Source organism: Gouania willdenowi, chromosome 3 (assembly GCF_900634775.1).
Source record: "Gouania willdenowi chromosome 3, fGouWil2.1, whole genome shotgun sequence".
Classification (NCBI taxonomy): domain Eukaryota; kingdom Metazoa; phylum Chordata; class Actinopteri; order Blenniiformes; family Gobiesocidae; genus Gouania; species Gouania willdenowi.
Window position 1 is genome coordinate 8,774,226 of NC_041046.1, and position 19,237 is coordinate 8,793,462.

Consider the following 19,237-nt stretch of genomic DNA (forward strand, 5'->3'; position numbering starts at 1 on the left):
CACTACAAGTCCCGTCTGTTGGTCCAGGAGGGAATGAAACCAAAGCACAACATGGTAACATGAACTACATCACCTTTTAAGTACAGACACATTTTCATCTCACAAAAATCTTGTACACAAACCTCAAAAGAAACAATTGTGGTGAAAAGGGGGCGGGGCTGACAGAGGGCGTCATAGACTGCTTTTACATTATGTGATGGAAGGATTGGCCAGTCTGACGAGGTTAGAGACGGAACCGAATGCAACCACAGGTCCAGGGAGGCAACCAAACAGGTTTTCAACATTCTTTAAACGTACACTTGTAACACAACTCAAGAACACACCTAAACATATTGTGGCATCTCCCCTTTGTCTTTCTCTTTAAGAAGAAGCTGTTTCTTTCTGCCACAGAACAGTATATCCCGCATGATAAAGGAGTTTGGCTTTTCAAGAGAGGATCTTCTCCCGGGTTTCAGGCAGCTTTAGAGCCACCAGACCTCCACAGACGAGCGCTGCGAAGGCCAGGAAGATGGGGATGATCTTAGTGACGCCGATAAAAGCTGCAAAGATGAAGCTGGCGATGATGGCTGCAAACTTACAGATCCCATTTAGGATGCCAAAAGCAGTCCCTCTACAGAAACAAAAACACATTGTTTCAGTTCATAACAAAGTGAGCATCGCGTTAGTTCAGGCAGGCACGGAAGTCAAACAACCCCAGCCCCATTAGCTGTCAGTAGCTATTAACACACTGACAGCATCCATTCCCTAATTCAGTTAATCATCGAGCTGATCATGTTCCATGCTTCCCATTGGTTAGAGTTAGTCTCAGCGCTGCATTTAAACCACTGCATCTACTGCGTCTACTTCCGTACACTTTGTCCCAGTTCCTCCTCTTCTGTCTATTTAAACAGTGTTCTGTTGGCATCTAATATCTGTGCTTCTAATCCAGGGGGTTCTGCTGACCACTCTCTCTGCTTATGCCTTTCCATGGAGCTCATGGAAGAGCCTAACTGTCAAATCTAAACTGCATGCTAATAAAAAATGTGTATAAAGTGATCCTGACTGAACTGGACTTAATACTCAGATAAATCAACACAGGAGCTCCTATTCATTTTTAACAAGTTTAGTGATCCTGATCATGGTACCATGGTCATTCACACTTTAATGGCTTTTATGAAACTTTGATCCCATTAATAACGATACAGTATTGATCGTTGTATGGACACCCCCATTTTATTTGGAAAATTGCGATGAAATGTGCAACTCGGATTCCATCTGGATGAAACTCGGTGGAGTAATTGAGGAACATACCTGACATAACTGAGTGAAATTTCATAAAGATCCGTCAATTATGAACAACATTTTTGAAATTTCGGCAATAATGGGAGACCAAGATTTTTTATTTTTTGCAAACTGATTCAGAATCAGTGTATTGATCTGGATCCCCTTCAAAATTTAATGGAATCTTCTATGGAATAAGGTCTATCTTTGGTTAAAAGTACTTTTGACATAATTCTGCTGACAGACAGAAAAACAAATAAACGCTGGTGAAAATATTAGCTTCTTGGCAGAGATAAAAAATGCCTATAAAAATCTAAAAAACATTTTGAAGCTTGAAAGTGATACATGTGATTTGCGCAATAAAAAAAACATTTATTCATTTATTTATATGTGGGGATATGTATTAAAATAAGAAGAAATAAGGCCAAAGGTCAAAGAAAATTATTCAGTTTAGGGAAAACCTTGTTGGCTATTCCATATATTCCCGCAGTAATTCATTCCAACGTGCCTTACAGTTGACTGGTTTTGCGCGAGAACCCTAAAAGTACCCTAACCTGAGTTGTACCTTTTAGATGAGGGGTAGAGTTCCACAGAAATGACCTCCAGTCCGTTCCAAGCTGCCACACTGGCACCGTAAAACAAACACTGCCAACATATTACAGCTCCTTGACTGAAGCTTAACAGCAGCAGAAAGGTGCAGGCTGATGACACCAGCATAGATCCACCTGCAAACATGACCAAAATCACAGTCTCACACAAAGACACAACATTTTCTCAAGTCATGTTGTTATTGTCCAGCTGATTCTTTCTCCTACCTATGATCCTTATTCTTCCGATCTTGTCCATGAAAAGGGCAGAGATGATGTTACCAGGCAACACAGCCAGACTTCCTAAAAAGCTGACCAGGTAGATAACAATGTCATTTTCCTCTTGAAAGTTGAGATGACAGCCTTTCTTGGGTGGAGAAAAGTGGTGTTCTCCATTCTGCAGTTTTTGAATTTTTCCTGCCAGAGATCTGAAAAGTGCAAAAGCAGATATTGATCAACTGCTGCTTGTTAAGATGTACGTTAATCTGAAGCCGCTCTAAGCACCTGTGTTGTAGAAAACTGTATTTTTTATGGTGCAGTTTTCAAAGAAGGTATTGGTGGACTTGATGTCTTCAAAGTAGCAGTTTTCAAACAGTGAACTCTCAAACTTGACTGATTTCATCTCGATGTTAGCAAACCTGAAAAAAAGAAAGACAAATCAAACAAGTCTAATTTAACTGTAGCACAAATGCAAACCTATTATTTAAAGAAGCAAGAAACCAAAAACTGATCAAATATTGCAAAGTGAATGGGAAGAGGTGACTTGAATAAGAAGTGGTTAAGGAGCGGGCTTGTAATCGGAGGGTCACCGGTTTGAATCTCACCCGGGCATGGCATCCCACTGCTACCCCTCAGGGAAAATTGGTAAAATGCAGACAAGAATTTTGTACCGTCTAATCACAAAGACCAAGTAACCATCGCAAGACTTAGTTGGGGCATTGTAGGCTAGCTGCTTGTCTAAAGCAGTGGTTCTTTAACTTTTTTGGTTCAAGTACCTCCTTTATCTTGTTTCTAAATCTAAGTACATCATTTGGAATAAATGAGTGATAATACACATTTTAAAGAACCTTTTTTTGTAAATAAGTGGAATGAAACTGAATTTTGTGTTATTAGTATTATTAGTACCATTGCATTCAGGGCTGAGTGCATACTAAACTCACTAAAATATAGCATTGGAATTGTATCCCTGTCCAGGGTGTACCCCGCCCAGCGCCCTATGAGAGCCGGAGATTGGCACCGGCAGACCCCCGCGACCCTGTTAAACGGGAATAAGCGGGTATGAAGATGGATGATGGATGGATGGATGGAATTGTATCAATTAATATTAATGCTTCAAAGAATATATCAACCATCCAGACTCACACGCTTTGACTGCGGTGTTTGAAACATCCTATTTGATTGTTTCTGTCAATAAAGGTTTTGGCCAAGAACCGAAAAAACATTTTTGGCCAATTTTTGGTGGCTGAATTTTTCGGCATTACTCATGATTATTTCTCTAGTCTTTATCATTTCCGGTCATCACCCGCCACATACCTTGTATTTTCAGGTAATGTTCCAATCAAGATCATTTCCATCGTCATTAGAAAAATTCTCTGTCGCGTCTATTTTCTCTGATTATGGCAACTCAAGATCCATTGACAGAGCCGTAGTTAAGCTCCTACTCTCCACCGGTCTCTATTCAAGAATTTAAATCTGCTAGCTTAGTAAACAACGGACTGTGGAGGGCAGCATTATGCTTTCCTGCATACAACTTGCCAGAAACAATTAGAAGTAGAAGAAGAAGCGAGAAACCTAGAGAAAGCCCAATGTCTGTGAATTTAGGTATGTGGGTCATGTCCAAAACTACTTTCTCAAATGAAAACTATCACAGGAAAAGATTTCCCTTCTTAACAAAATAAACCCCTATCCACTATCACAGTGCACCACCACAGCAAACTTCTATTGGAACTGAAAACTTTTCCCTTAACTCTTTATTACTATACCACACCATAGGTGTAAAGTTTGTTGTATGAAGATTTACTATTTGAGAGGGAAAGTCTTTTTCAAACAGCCACGAGCTTTGGCGGGGACAGGGCTGATAGAACAGCTGAATGACAACTGATGAACAGCAAATTAAGTGCCATAAATACTCTTTATCGATCTGCAAGATGGAGGCTTCTAACTAAAAAGGGCATTACGCAGGAGACAGAAGGGGTTTTTCAAACTGTTTTGTGAAGACAAGTTTCAGCGTGTTTCTTTGGCTCCTAATCATTATGCAAGATTTAAAATCAGCATCTCCTCTAAGCTCCACCCCCTACTGACTACAAGTCAGTCAAGCATCAACTAAACTACCTCATGTCTCATTCACCTGAAGGAAACCTACATTTAATCACATCTATATTTTTTGGGTAGGACGAGACATGAAAGTATCTGATTGGTTCTTCCTACTTGGACCGAATGGCTCTGATTGGTCAAAGTGTTAACACTTTTATAGCTCTTACAGAGGTCTGATTCTTTTCATTCATTTTTATGAATATAGGACCATTTCACCCAGATTAATAAAACTTGTCTTTGAACAGGTTTACCAACTATATGTTAAGTTCAGGTTTTGTTTATTCATACAAAGTTTTTCAGGATTTTTTTCATCTCCTGATATGTTTCTACTGTCAACTGCCAGTCTTCGTCTGAGGAGTTCTGCTCATCGGCTTTGATGGTTCCTTTGAAGTTTCACTTGACTTCCATGTAATAGTTTCAGCGAGAATCCTTTTGTTTTCTTTTTAAATAGTATGTTAAGTTGAGGTTTCGTTAATTCAGACAACTTTATTCTACTACATAGAAGTCAAGTGAAACTTCAAAGGGACCATCAAAAGCAATCAGCAGAACTCCTGTCAGGAGACAAAAAAAATCCTGAAAAACCTTGTCTGAATAAACGAAACCTCAACTTAACATACTATTGAAAAAGAAGACAAAATGAATCTCGCCGAAACTATTACCAACTATAGTTTAAGGATTGAGCGGATGATACCACTCATGTTTTTTCAACCAGCAGATTTGCTATATTTTCCCTAATGTGGTCATAATGGAACTTAATTTGTAGTTTCAGAACATTGTTGTTGGTAAATTGACTTTTGTTTCTAAGATAAAATGACGTGAACGCAACATGGTCTTAAATTACAAGGAAGTAATGTTAATGTCTGTTGGTTTGATTGTGAGCAGGATTAAAAGTACTCAACGGATTTGGACAAAATTTAATCAAAGATAGACCATTTTTCACGGAAGATTCCATTATATTGTGTAAAGGATTCAGAACCGGAGATTGGCACGGGAATAAGCGGGTATGAAGATGGATGGATGGATGGATGGATTCAGAACAATACATTGATTCTGGATCAGTTTGAATAATGGATAAATCCCTGTTTGGCTCTTTGAGCTAGTTCTCCTGCTGGTGACTGTGTGTTACAGGCTCTAATCATAAGTTCCTTTATACTTTCTGTTTTATCATACGACAGCCCAGCCATGGGCTAGAATTATTTTTTTACAAGCCTTTAAAGTTTGAATGATCATGGTACCAAGATCAGGATCACTGATCCAGATTAACTGAAAATATCTGGCAAAGAGGAGATTTGGCATTTGGCCCAGGTTTGTGCTCTCTGAGTGCTCTTCTTACATAAAAATGTATTATTGTCTCATAATCAGTGGAAAAACAAACTAATTAAAGCAAGTTAAACAATTTCGCAGGGTTTACACGACAGATTTTTGCAAAATAAAAGCGATATTTCGAAATGTTGACAAAGTATATTTATGTGTTTCCATTGAAGGTTGTTTTGGACAAAAGCCTCGTAAGTCCCACAAAATCTCATCCCGCGAGACTTTGTTGTATGAAGATAGATGCTCCAAACCTCCTTATAATACTCTACATTCCTTTGTTGTTTCAGGTCTAATGTGGCAGTAATAATTCTGAAGTGTAATGCTAATGTCTTGGTCTCCTCTGCTGTTTACACATACCGCGCCATGTTTTCTTTGGAGAGAAGTGGTCACGTGACCAGGTACGTCATGTTCTGTGACCAGGTACGTCATGTTCTGTGACCATGTACGTCATGTTCTGTGACTATGTACGCCACGTTTTGTGATTTGTATTTGCGGAAAAAAGTGTTTCCATAGCGCTTTTGCAATAAATTTCAACATCGAAACATCTGAAATTCCTCCTCATGAAAGCGTAACAATTTTTTTGCGATATTTGAGTGTTTTTTTTTTTTTTTTTTCGAATTTCAGGTGTTTCCATTACCAGTTTTTATTGCGCTATTTAGATTTTGCGCATTCCCAAGGGTAATGGAAACACAGCTAATGCTTGGAACAATGTTGAAAGTTTTTCAGGGCATTCTCAATGCTCGAAAAGTTAATCAGATCTTGCGAGTAGAATTGTTAGGTACATACTGTATAAACACAGCAGGTAGACTTACTTGTCATGCACGTACTCTCCCTCACGGTGAACCTGGTTAACCAGAGAGAAGTTGAAGTGGAAACGTTCGACACGTTCTCGGTGAAATACTCGAACCTTGGACTCATACTCCTCGTACTGCATGTACTTGATCATATCAGGGAACCAAACTCCAAGGCCGTGGTAACTGAGGCAGAACACAATGAGCAAATATGACAGATGTGATATTGTCTTCAAATGTGAGGGTGGAAAAGCAGGACCTTACCTGAAGGCCATGCAGAACCAGACAATCACCAGGAAGAGGCCTTGGAGCCTGAGCTCTGGAGCTGACAGTGACATCACGTTGGCCATCACCTGTGGGACAGCACACACAATATCAAGTCTCCAACATACAGTAAATACATGGACAGAAAGTGATTTATCCCACTCCTATATCGTCTAATGTAGGAGGACCTGCTGCAGCATGGTCATGTGACGGACGGTCCATCGCTGGAAGGCAGTTCCAGTATCACTCTGGATCTCTATGAACTCATCCTCCTGAGTTTGAGGGGTCTTAATGTTGCCCACCTAAATAGATTAATGTGTCAGTATTTTCTTGCAATTCGTTTCTTTAGCTCTTGATGGAGCAGTCTCCACTTATAGGAATTTGTAAATGCTAATAAGACAGAGTTAAGAATAAAAACTTATTTTCAGGTTCCTGCAATCAATAAAAACAGAAGAGTTCGGATTAATTTAAAACAATAATAATATCCAAGACATTTTATTCAAGAAAACTTTTCATAATCACAATACAGAAAACTGCTTTGGACTCGCATGTGCTCGCAATAATGTCTTTCTTTGCAGATTGTGTCGCATTTGAACTGCAGCTGAATCAACAGTTATATTTAAGGCTGAATTTAGCTTTTTTTCTTCAACTTGTGAGTTTAGCTATAACTTATAGACGTGCAGTCGTGTTGTTGCTATTAACGACTTACAGTAAACACTCTCTCTGGCTCTCCTTTAGCTTTCCAGTTGGTGTCATGAACTCGTCGCAGAATCATCCACGCCTCGTCATGTCGAGCGTTCTGCACAAGCAAAAACACACAAATGTATTAATCTCTCAAACTTTTGGCCTATTCTCGTTAAACTGACACAAAACAGAGTAGATTTAATGGAGCCTAAATTTCCCACTTTCACTAGGAATGGACATTAGCAACAGAACATTCTCATTTGACCTAAAAATTCAAAGGGTCTGATGTGGAACAGCAGTAACATCCAGATACAAAACCACAGGTGCTTAAAAGCTTCGACAATGTCCAGGATAAGGAAAAGCAGTAGGCGGTGAGACATTAGCAGCTCTTTGCTAGCTTTGCACTGCGGTAGGAGGCTGCTGTGGTGACCATGACTCAATAGTCTCTCTAGTCTCTACCAATCCCAGCTGCATGTTTAACACTTGGCTCTGAAATAAATAAATATTGGAAAACTACACACAGTGCAGAGAAGTCAAGCCTTGAAAATATGCCTTTTTTTTATTACCAATACTTTTACATTGATGGGTTCCACAAGCTGACAGTGAAACAGTTCGAAGTGATGATGTGAGGGTGCATTTCAGGTACAAAATCTCAATACTTTTACTTTACTTTAGTTGGTAAGGAGTCATTATGACTTCAATGTAAAGTTAAGCATTCTAAAACTGACACAGTTACCACCACTATTTCAATTCATTTGGAGCTCAACGCTTTAAAGACAGTGGAGATTATAGCAGACTTCAGGAAGAACCCAGCCCCCCTCACCACCCTCACCCTGGGGGACTCTACAGTGAGCTCTGTGGGACCTAGGGACCATCATCACCCAGGACCTCAAGTGGGAGCTGAACATCAGCTCCCTCATCAAAAAAGCTCAGCAGAGGAAGGACTTCCGGCGGCAGCTGAAGATGTTCAGTCTGCCAACAAAGATGATGGTGAACTTTTCAGCTCCATCATCCAGTTCATCCTCTGCTCCCCCCCCCAGCCCCATCACCATCTCCTGCAGCACTGTATATATATATATATATATATATATATATATATATATATATATATATATATATATATATATATATATTTATTTATATTTATATGACTACCAAGCCAAATTCCATGTGCTGTCTTAAAAACTGTACTTGGCCAATAAAACATTTCTGACCTATGGTCGGAGCCTTTAAAGCAGTGTTTTTCAACCTTGCATGTGGGGTTGCCTGGAATTAAGATAGGGTCACCTGAAATTTCTAGTAATTGGTAAAAAATATATATATATATAGATTGTAAAAAAAGATTAATTATTATTATTATTATTTTTCAAATGCACGTCATACAGAATAAATATAAAATAACTGCATCCATATACTTAAACTTTCTCAAAAATAAACGGTTCAAATAAAATGTAGTATGAAAATATAGTAGTTGTAACACACTTTAATAAACATGATCAAAAGCTAATTCTAGAAAGAAAAAGGCTCTGGGGTCATCGGACATTTGTGATATCGAAATAGGGTCACGATCTGAAAAAGGTTGGGAACCTTTGCCCTGAAGGCACATGAATATATATTTCTTTGTTAATGAGGAGGAACGATAAACACCATATGTTACAACAGACTATTTTAGAAAGAGAAAAAGGGCAAAAAATCCCGCTGTGCAAATACAACACAAAAACAGAGACGGTTTATTAATGCCACTCTAAAATTAAAACCAAGTCATGTCATGATATTCTTTAATAAAATATTCCTATATTTGCACAAAACCTTTTTTCTTAAAACATCAAACTAGAGCAGTCTACACAGCCCATATTTAAGAGGACATGTTTGTTTTCAACAATATTAGCATGTCTATCAATACATTTTCTGGCAGCAGTTGAGACCTTTGGGCGTTGAACATATCTCTTACAGTTTAAAAGAAACACTCGCTACAAACAGATGTAGCAGTGATGGAAAAGTACACTTCATCCTTTCGCAATATCCCGATACCACCATTGACGATGGATTTTGTGACGTTTTAATATTTCGATATCTCTGCTCGAGTAGAGTGTAAATAAAAACTTGATAAAAAATCACGTCACTTTATGGGTTTCGTAAGAACCCTTCTATGGTTGAATCATTTCTTTCATTACTGTAATGGTACCTTATGACCTGAGAAGTAATGGGCGTCACTTTAGTTTAGGGCAGTGCTTCTCAATTAGTCATTAATCCTTATTTAAACTATAAACACTTTTAGAATCAGTTTTATCTGCCAAGTACAGTTTAAAAACAATAGGAACAAGGAATTTATCATGGTTGATGGTGCGAAGAACAAAAAACTAAAAAAAAATCAGAAACACTATAATAATAATAATAATAATAATAATAATAATAATAATAATAACAGTTACAAAAACAATATTAATAATAATAATAATAAATGATGGATATATACATATATACAAATGCGAAAAAAACTCAAGCGGCTAATCAGCGTGATTGGGGTGTAACGTCTTTAACGTGTCGAGGACAAAGATGGTCCTCAATGGCCACTATTCAGCATGTTTTAGATGTTTCCTTCTTCCAACACACCTGATTGAAATGACCAGGATCGTTATCAGGCTTCCGCAGAGCTTGATGATGAGTTAATCATTTGAATGAGGTGTGTCAAAACATGCTGGGTAGGGGCCCTTGAGGGTTTGGCACCCCTGGTCTACGGTCTCTAATAGAGCACACACTCAGACACTTGAGAGCGCCACTGCCCCTACAGTAGTGGATGTGCAATTACACTTTACTCTAGTACAGCAAAAAAAGCAACATTCCCCAGGGTCAGTTCAAATGAAGTTTCTATCAGTACACTTTCAGTGTCCCCTTCCTTTCTAACCTCTAACAAGAATCGTGGGCTTTCGGGCATGAAGACGATTCCAATGAGTGCAGCCAGAGCTGGAAAGAGGCACACCAGGATAAACAGCCTCCAGCTGTGCATCTGGAACTCTGAACCAATGGAAAAGCCCCAGCCTGGAATTTGAAAGGAAGCAAGGATCAAGTTAACACCAATTCAAAAAACACCTTTTTACAGCAATGATCAAGAATCCCTCATTAGTAGTAGTTGTGTTTTTTTTTTTTGAGTCATCTGATTTTACATTAAAGCCATTTACGTACCCCCATAAGAGCAGATCTTGTTTAATCTCGCCCCATGTGCACCAAACTCCCTTCAGTAGTCTCTCCTTGTTCTTTTGAATATAATTATTGTTATTGTATATTATTGAACTTTTGAGTGTGAAGATTAAAGGTTTTTAGTGGGAAATAAGCAGAAAAAAGATGCTGAGGTTGTCCAAGGAATTTATGTAAATTTGTAATTGTGTTGATTATATCATGTGTTGTATATGGGTATGTTTGTTGTTGACACATAAAACTACTGTATGTACACTTTTAATTTTTATTTTATTTTATTTGTTTATATTATTTTTGAAACCTACATGGAAAAGAGGGAGGAAAGGAAGAAATATGTTGTTTATTCTCTATTTTTCCAGGTTTGTTTTTATTTTCTTCATTCTCTCTGAGTTTTGTTTTAAGAAAGATGACTCGTAAAGACCACATACATCTATTTACTTTTTTTCATTTTATCTGTCAAATTGTGTTGTATGCCACCCTTTGTAAACTTTGTGTGATTGTTCGAACAAAAGTACAGAAAAATAAAGAATTAAAAATAAAATAGAGCCATGTACGTGATTTAAGTGAACTGTTTAGGCACTGATGTGGACATTATTCCATGGGTAGATGTTACAGATCACAGGTTGTGGGAGACTGTGTCATGTTACCATAGTGGGGAATAATTCCCCAGGCAGTGAAAGAGGCATACAATCCTCCCAGCATCCAGAACATGCAGAGCCAGCTCAGATGTTCTCCTCTCTTATCCATCTGCAGGAACTCAGTGAAGTAGGTGTACACAATCGGGATGGAGCCGCCAATGCTGGAGGTGGAATCATAGGTTCAACATATAAACAAACCAACATCTGTCTTACACTTTCAAATGCCTATAGTTAGACTGTGTGCATAGACTCACACATGCCCTATAGCTACTGTCAGGTAGAAAAATCTTTGTACTGTAAAATGCCTCCCTGCACTGCAGCAGCCTCATGGTTTGAAGCTGGAAACAGCTTCAACAAGAACGCCAAAAATAAAAGCAAGCAAAGACCATTCTTCACATGTTTAATTAGTGTATTGAAGAGATGCACAGTCAGACACAGTCGTCTCCTGGTGTGCAGAAAGTCTTTTAAGTTGGTTTTACCAATCCTTAACTATATTGTGCGACTGCCAGCAAGATAGCAGGGAGGAGTCGGTGCTGTGAGGTTTATGTGTTCCTCTCTATGGATTCTATTGTGTAGTCACAAAACTAATGTACTCACAAACGTAGGTGGAGTTTGAGATTTTTGCCAGGAGGTGGGCAAAAGACAAAATAGAATTAAAAAGATAGACTGTCTCGAGATTCGCGCCAAACCACAATGTATGTAACATATAATGCAAAAATTATTTGTAACATAATTGATAATGTTGACTAATGTTGTAAATTCATGATAAAATCAGGCCAGCAGCCGCTTTCGGTTTCATTTTTGCTGCAGTACCATACATGAACTGCTGGGGGCAGTGTCGCTCCAACATTTACATTGTGAAGAACAATTGCGCAGGTATGGAAAGTAACAAATTACATTTACTGTTGTTACTGTAATTGGCTCCGCACACATTCTACAGTCGCTACAGTCGAGTTCGGTGTGAACGCACCTTAAAGTTTGGGACCATTTCACTGAAAATGTATACTACACATTTGACGTAGAACTAACTTCTGTGACATGAAACTAACAGTAATTATATCCATTTTTTACATCAGAACAAGGGTTTCAGAGAAATGTAGGCTCCTCATGTATAGCCTTGAAAGGAAGACGATGGTCACATGACTTGAGTGCCAAAAAATAACTTGTATTTTCAAAAGAACAACAAATGAATTCATATATATTTAGATTTTGTACATTCACTGTTTTATGGCACTTAAAATATTTGTATATTATGTACAATATATTAAGAATTGTATTTTTTCAAAGGAATTTGGGAAAACTGTAATGAAAAGTTTTGACCAAGATGTGCGCGCTTCATGAAAGCTGTGAGAGCATCCAGTGCTCTGCTCTTTTCACAATGCAATATAAACTCAGACTCCAACCTGGCAACAAACCCAGATGACTTCATAGAGCTTCAGAAAAGCTGGTTAAATGCAAAATTACAGAAACAAGCACTGGCATATAACATTGTCGTCATCATAAATGTTCCATTGATGATTATTTTCAAGAATCCCTTCACATGAAATGAAATAAAAAAATGCTCTCACCCAAAACCAGAGCAGAATCTGAAGAAGAGGAAGAAGCCGTAACTTTGAGCAAAGCAGGACAGGAAGGAGAAGACCAGGTCGATGGTCAGGACGTAGATCAGACACTTCCTCCTCCCCATTTTGTCACACAGACCACCCCAAACCAGTGCACCCACCATCATGGCTACGTACACCAACAGGCCTGAAAACACACACACACACACACACACACACACACACACACACACACACACACACACACACACACACACACACACACACACACACACACACACACAAGGGTTATATACAGCTTGGTCAACAATCACTATCTCCAGCAGGGGGAGACATTTACTGTTAAATGAACAGAGAAATAGAAGAACAGGCTTTTGGACAATACTTGAGTTCCAGTGTCAGAACTCTGGTTAATGTCATTAAATGCTAATATTTCTACTGACGTCCCCAAAAAAACTTACTCAGTCCGTCATAAGCTGTCACAACAGGTGAGAAGTAACGTCAACTGTGAATGTGTTTTGTGAAGGAAAATATAAATTATGAGGAACAAATGTTTATGATGTTACTGTCTATGTTCAAAAATTCTTGAAAAAAAACTAAATGTTTTGCCCCTATTGAAACAAGTTGATAAGGTGATAAATAGCATTGTTATTGAGTTGTTTCTATTGTTTTTTTTTATATATTTATATATATAATGCTGTTTATGGATGGGCTCTAATAAGCAGTTACTGCTTCAGCCTATTCCATTTTTGGTTGTTAAAATCAGTGACTATTTGTATACAGTATATGTTTGAATACAGCCACGAACAAATATTTATCTATCTATCTCTCTATCTCTCTATCTATCTATCTATCTATCTATCTATCTATCTATCTATCTATCTATCTATCTATCTATCTATCTATCCATCTATCTATCTATCTATCTATCTATCTATCTATCTATCTATCCATCCATCTATCCATCTATCTATCTCTCTATCTCTCTATCTATCCATCTATCTATCCATCCATCTATCTATTCATCTATCCATCTATCTATCCATCTATCTATCTATCCATCTATCTATCTATCTATCCATCCATCTATCCATCCATCTATCTATCTATCTATCTATCTAATTTCCTTTTCACTTAAAAATGTTTGTTTTTTCCCCCCGACTCTGCTGTTATGGACAGTATAAGTATAATACATCCACACATGTGACCCAGTGCTGTGGGTTGGTGGTTGATATTTGTGTTCCTGCCAGAGACCTTTGACCTCGGGGATCCCCTCCACTGTGTCACTCAAACCTTTTGACACAAACGCACGGCCTGCTCTGTCCTTTTACTACACAGCCCTAATTACAGTCAGAGAGACTAAAGCAGCTTAACATCAGCGCACGTGTAGCAACGGTGTGCACCTTCTCTGTGGATCACTTGATGATCCAAATGCTCTAGTGCGCTACACATCATGTTACACAACCTATTCAACAAGAGATCGCTCAATGCACTGGGAGACAAAAAGCCACAGCTATCATGATAACTGATGATATGGCTATAGGCCAACACCACATGTGACTTATGTAATATAGATATATGAAGGGACAGGGTGAGTACATTATTTTAAAAGCTAACCTTTCACGTAGATGAGTAAAATTTGAATTTAATACATTTAAGCAGTGACATGCAGTCAGGGTAGGCAAGGTAGGCAGTGCCTACCCAAGGGTGAATTGATATTTTGATTGTTTGTTTTAATTATAATATATTCATAAATTATTTATTTTTCAATTTCCGATAGCCTACAGTACCTATAAGTTTGAAAGTGTCAGCATTTTGTGCTTTTCATAGCCCAAATCGCTAAACATCGCTATTTTGTGGTATGGCAGAGACACTGAACAGTCTCACTCCGCTGTAAGGAAGGAGGAGGCCACACCCTCTCCCAAAAGCATGTTGCTCCTCTACTTTTGGCCCCATAGTGTGTTTTTACGTGTTTGTGCGTGCACAATCAGTTCCTCAAAATAACAACCATTTACGTCCAAAGGCAGCTCTCTACGCTCTCTACGGGCAGAATCTGCTGCTACTTTCTTTCTGGCCGTCTTCTACTCTCAAATATGTTCATAAATGATTCCTTACCCCTTTAGCACCGAAAAAATATCTGTAATATTACGTGAATATCTGTAAAAGTCACGTTTTTCTATTAGCTCTTGTCTGCTAGCATAGCACCTCTTCTTCACTGCAAGATATCTGCATGCCAACCGACCACAGGTTTACCAGCGCCCTCTGCTGGTCCAAACAAATATCTGATGTAAATACAGGGCAATGACTGTTTGTTTGTTTTTTTTAGGTCCAATCGTTAAGGCACAAAATACATTTTTAGTTGCACTTTTAGAAAGAAAAATAACTATTATGCAGTTTTGCATTGTTTATTATAGAACCAGAATTTAAATTAATAGGCTTCTTCTTCATTTGTATTATTCCTTTATTTATTTCATTCAAGATTTATTTTTAGTTAAATTGCATTGTTTTGAATAGTTTATCAAGGGATTCTTTTGACAATGAAAATTAAAAGGAAAATAGTACAGTATTTTCTAAAAAAATAAAGGAATATTTTTCAATTATCATTTGTCTACAGTCCCATTTTGTAAAATATATCGTGAGAGAATTGTATTGTGAACCCAGTATTGTGAATCGAATCGTATCGGGAGTTGAGTGAATCGTTACATCCCTACAAACAACAGATGCGCTGCCGTGTCATGAGATATATCTTGTTGGGAGAGTATGCTATATTAAATAATTGTTTATGTTTATTAACGATGTTGATTTTGTTAGATGGCTAAATGCTTGTTCATGTGGATCTTGTTGGGTTTTGTCTTTCTTATTATGAATTTTATAGTTTGATAGCGTATTGAGATGACTTTGTTGTAAATTGCGCTATATAAATAAAGTTGAATTTAATTGAATTAACACATGCCAGCAGAAACATATGAAATTGTCATTGGTGTTGACATTGGTGGTTTCGATTTGCAGCGCCCTGCCTACCCAACCCTAGTGCTCACGGCACGTCACTGCATTCAAGATACCCTCCTAGGTGGTCTGTGTATTTCTGGACAGAATAGATTACTGTAGATGTGTTTCTTATTTGTAAAGTTTGGCAAATGAACCGATGAGACGTTTAGAAAATGGTGGTCTTGTTGGCTAAAAGGGGAACACTTCCCATTTCTTTCACTGTGAGACAGACCAAAAATTTTGTTTGGTTTCACAGTTCGGACTGTTTCTAGAACAGTTTACCCATGTAACATTTCATTATGTTTAAAACCAAAACATTTATGACATAAAAGCTTGTCTATTTGTGACTGATGGACAAATTTGGTCTCTTGCTCCACTTTTGTTGAAAAGAAAATGTAATCACTCTGTCACCACCACCACCCTCAAAACATACTCGCAATTCTTGTGCAAATTTACTGCAAAACCAATTGTGATATTCCAAAATCGACATTTACTCATATACCGTATAATATAGTGATTCTAAAGTAACCTCATCTTTAACTAATGAGCTACAAACTGGCAAACTGAGGCGAAATCTATGCTTCAATCCTGTCTCCTGCCTTGCTTTTACACCATGTATAATAAAGCGGAGGTGCTCTTTTTCAAAATAGAATTAGCATAACATACATAAAAATAAAAGACATTTCTTTTCTTTTTTAAAACCTTGGTCCACGGTCCAGTACGGGTCTGTCGGTTAGGGTGAACAATTGTTCTAATTGACATTTCTCTACATATGCAGAGAGTATCATTGTACTAAGATAGCTAACTAGCATTAGCTGACAGATTAAGTTCACTTTTCTGTATATTTTACTGAGGTTTGTATTGCCATGAATGACAACTTGTTGCGACAATATTGACTTCTGTGTGGAAAAGTGCTTCAACCTTTCCTTCTTCATGAATAATTTGATTGTCTAGGTTTTTCTATGCAACACTTCTCAATTCACTATATATAATACTCACAGCCAAATGTGCTCAGTCTACTGCACTTTTTGTGCAACTAAATTATTTATTTCTTCAGTGATACCTTTTGTGCATCACTAAATACAAACACACCTGGCATTCAATGATGGGAACCAAAAACAGGTTGCAATGTGGTTCATATCAGTTAGGAAACACACACTACAATCCAGTCACTGCTGGGTTTCTCATCAGGGATCCAGGACCCTGGTATTTAGCATTTAAACACGTTTCAAAGGTCACAGAGAATGGGCGAGAGGCATTTATTGGAGCTTTCTTTCTGTGAAAAACCCATTATTCTAGCAATTTAAATATTCAGTCGTCATATTGAGCTGAAACAAATTCATTATTGTGCATCTGAAAGGCAAAACCATTGAAAGCCAATGCATTCAACTGTGAAAGAAATGTTTAAGTATTTATACAGTATAATGCAAAATCTCATGACATGGCATAAGGGCTGAAGTTTCTGACCAAACTCAACATCAGATTATTTTGATGTCTTTCAGCCAAAGACCACCACTTTTAAACTTGAAGATGCTATTAGTGAATATCTTGAGTTTGGTAAAAAAAAAAATAAATAAAAAAAAACATTGTTAAACAAGGCACTTTCTGTAGCTGGGTTTCCATTACAGCGATATTTCTAAATGTCGACAAAGTATAATTGTGCTTTGAACGTGTTTCCGTTGAACTACCGTGAAATCTCATCCCACGAGATTTTGCTCCAGAAAGTCAGACACTCAGAACCTCCTTATAACACTCTGTATTACTTTGTTGTTTCACGTCTAATGTGGCACTAATAATTTTTAAGTACCGTAATTTCCGGGCTATAAAGCGCACTGTTTTATTGGCCGAATTACAATAATGTAGCATTTTTCTAAGAAAAAGCCACACAAATGCCGTAGCATGACATAGGCTGCACCCTATTGGCTGATGAGGGTGCCCGTCAGACAACTCGGCCAATCAGAACGAGCAGGTAGGCGGGTTGCTGTACTCACGTTAGGTTTCACGGAAGTGAGTGGTCACTTTTTTCTGGAACCAGACTGATACATCGCTTTGTCTGCTCGTCTTACCGTGAACTACCGCTGAGCAATCACAGCGAGTCAGACTCTGACTCAGAATATGAACGCGATCGCTTCTGAACAAATCCATTGTGCTGATTTGGCAAGAATGATTTAATGTTAACGATGTCATTGTTCGACCTGGTCTAATATGACAGAGCTCAATTTTGTGGCGGCATGAAGCTTATAAAACCGGAAGAAATTCACAATTTAGCCACTTCATTGTTTAAGCCGCAGGGTTCAAAGCGTGAGAAAAAAGTAGCGGCTTATAGTCCGGAAATTACGATATAATGCTATGAAATCCTCCCATCTCTTCTTATGTTTTCACGGAGAGCAGTGGTCATGTGACCAGGTACGTCATGTTCTGTGATGTGTATTTGCCGAAAAAGTGTTTCCATGGCGCTTTTGCGAATATCGAAACGTCTGAAATTCCTCCTCCTGAAAGCGTCAAATCTTTTTAGTGATATTTGAATGTTTTTTTTCGAAATTCAGGTGTTTCCATCACCAGTTTTTATTGCGCTATTTAGATTTTTCGCATTTCCAAGGGTAATGGAAACACAGCTTGTGACAGTCATGTTGACAATAACTTTTAGCCATAAAGAATTGTTGGTATTTGTTGTAACTTTTTACCAGATAAACTTTTGTATTCCCAGTATTTTCCACACCTGAGCCTTTACTTACCAAGCAGGCCTTTGTCAGCGTTGGATATGCACATATCCTTCTCAGCGCTGGGCAGGACAAAGCCCACCACAAAACCATCTACACCGTCAGCCATTAGTGCCAGACCCAATACAAAAAAGAGCATCCACTGGAAGCGTCCATGGCCGCAGTCCTCCATTATGTTCTCGTACTGTTCTGGAAGGATATCTTCCTCCTCCTCTTGCTGGGCGGCCATTCGCGCTTTCCGCCTGGCCTCAGCACGAGCTGCGCGTCGTGCTTCTTTGATTTCATCGGGGTGGGGGATGCCCTGGTACTCCCCCTCATACATCTGATTGTCCTCATCTGCCCCTTCGGTAGCATCACTACGGGCATCCTCGTCCTGTGGAGGGTAGTCTGTCTGGTAGGGGTAGCCGTCATGACCTCCACCATCTTGGGTGTAGGTGTAATCTCCCCCTTCTGTCACCTGCTGGTTTACATTGTTCTGGTAGGGGTCATCCATGGTTCCTGCTACTAGTTAGGAGAGCAGGACTGACTTTGTCTCGGAGCCGTCGTAAGTCGGGGAAGTTAAAATTGTCAGCTATAATTGCATTATCCTCTCCAAAAAGCCGTCAGTTGCACTCAGAGTTGCTGAATTCCAGGTTGAGGTTTGTCTTTTGGAAAACGTGGAAGTCAAAGGCCTTAATTTTTGCGCTGAAAGACTGTTACCTTACAGGACTTGTGCAGTGCTGCATGCTGAACCTGGAAACAGAACAGAGAAATAAACTGGAGGAGGAAAACTGCAACTCTTTCCTTTTGGAATAATTGAAACTTCACACAATTAAAGATAGTGCAAGACTTAAAGCAATAAGCTTTGTAATGAGTAAATAGGAGAAAAGGCCAGTTTTACAGTTTCTGTACACTTTTAGCATTTTGTACCTTCTTGCAGAG

The 19,237-nt window shown here is 38.5% G+C and overlaps 1 protein-coding gene across 1 annotated transcript; it reads right to left on the reverse strand.

Annotated features, from left to right (window-relative positions):
- Positions 1 to 426: 426 nt before the first annotated feature.
- Positions 427 to 19,001, reverse strand: LOC114455588 (synaptic vesicle glycoprotein 2B-like). The gene is given in 13 exon segments (XM_028436924.1): positions 427 to 610; positions 1,826 to 1,985; positions 2,076 to 2,216; positions 2,219 to 2,275; positions 2,352 to 2,485; positions 6,287 to 6,451; positions 6,530 to 6,618; positions 6,718 to 6,831; positions 7,239 to 7,328; positions 10,119 to 10,252; positions 11,056 to 11,207; positions 12,615 to 12,795; positions 18,332 to 19,001. Coding segments are annotated over 13 exon segments (2,079 nt in total). The 5' UTR covers positions 18,810 to 19,001.
- Positions 19,002 to 19,237: the final 236 nt, after the last annotated feature.